Source organism: Pterocles gutturalis, unplaced genomic scaffold (assembly GCF_000699245.1).
Source record: "Pterocles gutturalis isolate BGI_N339 unplaced genomic scaffold, ASM69924v1 scaffold9728, whole genome shotgun sequence".
Classification (NCBI taxonomy): Eukaryota; Metazoa; Chordata; class Aves; order Pterocliformes; family Pteroclidae; genus Pterocles; species Pterocles gutturalis.
In genome coordinates, this window is record NW_010120507.1 from 148,181 (window position 1) to 150,343 (window position 2,163).

At 41.7% G+C, this 2,163-nt stretch overlaps 1 protein-coding gene across 1 annotated transcript in view; it reads left to right on the plus strand.

Moving 5' to 3' along the window:
* The window catches only part of THSD4 (thrombospondin, type I, domain containing 4), a 68,586-nt gene that overhangs the window by 43,454 nt on the left and 22,969 nt on the right, over positions 1 to 2,163 (plus strand). The window contains exon 5 of the mRNA XM_010076930.1: positions 645 to 887. Coding sequence (XP_010075232.1) covers positions 645 to 887 — 243 coding nt within the window. The remainder of the gene's footprint in view (positions 1 to 644; positions 888 to 2,163) is intronic.

Here is a 2,163-nt window from a genome sequence, read left to right on the forward strand (position 1 = left end):
CTGATTAATTTGGTGACTCTCCTCTGGACTCTCTCCAACAGGTCCAGGTCTTTTTTATGTTGGGGGCCCCACATCTGAACACAGTACTCCAGGTGGGGTCTCACGAGAGCAGAGCAGAGGGGGAGAATCACCTCCTTTGACCTGCTGCTAATGCTTCTTTTGATGCAGCTCAGGATGCAGTTGGCTTTCTGGGCTGCAAGCGCACACTGTCGGCTCATGCTGAGCTTCTCATCCACCAACACCCCCAAGTCCTTCTCCTCAGAGCTGCTCTCTATCCATTCTCCGCCCAACCTGCAGTATTCTCTGCCTCCCTGTGCCGAATGGGGAGGCAGACAATACAGAGCCTGGTACAGAAAAAAAGCAACCAACCAACCAAAAAAAACCTAAACCAAAACAAAAAACTTTGGGAAATTTTGACACTGGGTGCATTAACTCTGCAGAGTGTTTGGAGATTCTTCAGGTTTTAATATGTTTGCTGGCCAAGACTTGGTTGTCTTACTTTAAAGCAACACAGTCTTTGCAGGACAGCATTAGGAGGTGTCTGCATAGCAGACTAAAGCTGCTATTTATTAGTGAATGAAACATAAACTGATATTTGCAAGTGAGGCTCATTATTTTACTTTTTTGTTATTGTCCATCATCAGGGGAGACTTTGAATGGTCAGTTAGGAATGCCAGAAAGTACAAATCATGAGGATGAGGATTTGCACAGGGAGACAGACGCTCTCACTGGACAGTCAGCTGGAACTTTTCCAGTTATTCAACCGGGAAGATTTCCTTCTCATCAGCCAGAAAACCAGGTGCCTGCTGTGCAACCACCACGACAAAACCGAGAACACAACTGGAAACAGATTGGAAAAACTGAGTGCACTACTACATGTGGGAAAGGTAAGTACTTCATATACCACGCACAGAAAATAGATGACACATGGGAGGGTTCCGGTGTGGCAGAGGAGCAGCATGGAGAGAAGAAGCAGTGTGACTATTCAGCAGCTCTTGTATGCACAAAGCATTGCTGGACCTGGTGTTTTCTGTTGTCTTACAAGCAAAAGACATGTCAGTACTATTATGTGTGCTTATATTTAAATCAGTAGAAACAACAAAATCAAAAATACGAAATACAAAGTATGTAAATTACAAGGGAATAGATGGCGTTTTCCTCTGAAAGGAAATATTTCAGGATTTTATGGCAAGCTGCTCTCTCACACCCTTGATACACAGCTGCTTTCCTCAGCATTCTTTGGCATTGTTTCTCTTTCCATTTGGTCTCTCCAGCTTTGTCAGATACACCCTCAGTACTTTTTGTGTCTTTGTCAACAGTTCTCTGATCTTTATGGGAAGGTTTCACAGCCATATCTTTGCCTCATTGGATGTTGCTGAAAGAGAAATAATGTGACTTCAGAAAAGTGAGGTTTTCATAGGGGAGAAGCGGGAAGGAAGAGGGATGGTAAAGGACTGGTAACTAGTGAGCTTTTGGGATGTGATGGATACACTGCTTTGAGCTTGCCAGATTAATCTTTGCCATAAGACATTCACAGTGACCACAGATTCAGTAATGCATAGCACAAGCAATTACTTGGAAGAATACATTTTTGTTATAGTAAAAGTTAAATCTTTCGTACAATGCATAGCCACTCATGACCATTCCTAAAAAATCACAGAGCTTTGAAATAAAGATGTACCACTCAGCTGACTGTCACCAGTTCATCTACATTGAGAACATTTGCTTCCTAATTAGTGTGAGAGGACACTTCGCAAATTTGGTCCAAGGCCAGATGCATGTCCGTGTTATAGCTACAGATAGAGCTAAAAAAAACCCAGCAATATTGATACCAGTCAAAATTGCTTCCCAGTATATTGAGAAAACTTTTTTCCTTGAAGAAGTAACTGCAAAAGTGTTAGAGCTAAAATACAGCCTATGAACGTCAGAAAACTTTTTGAAATCAGTCTTTTTTTGTAGACAAAAGGGGGAATGTAAACCAGAATTCTTTTGGTTGGCAGTTGAATACACTGTATGTCTTTAATACAAGTCATATGGTCAGAATCCTTAATTGCACCTGATCCTGGTTTAGCAGCAATCAGTGAGTATCACCTGCTATGTGTCTGGATTATCATATACATGGTGAATTTTAGTGTCCAGGTAATTTATGATACAGTTGCAGGA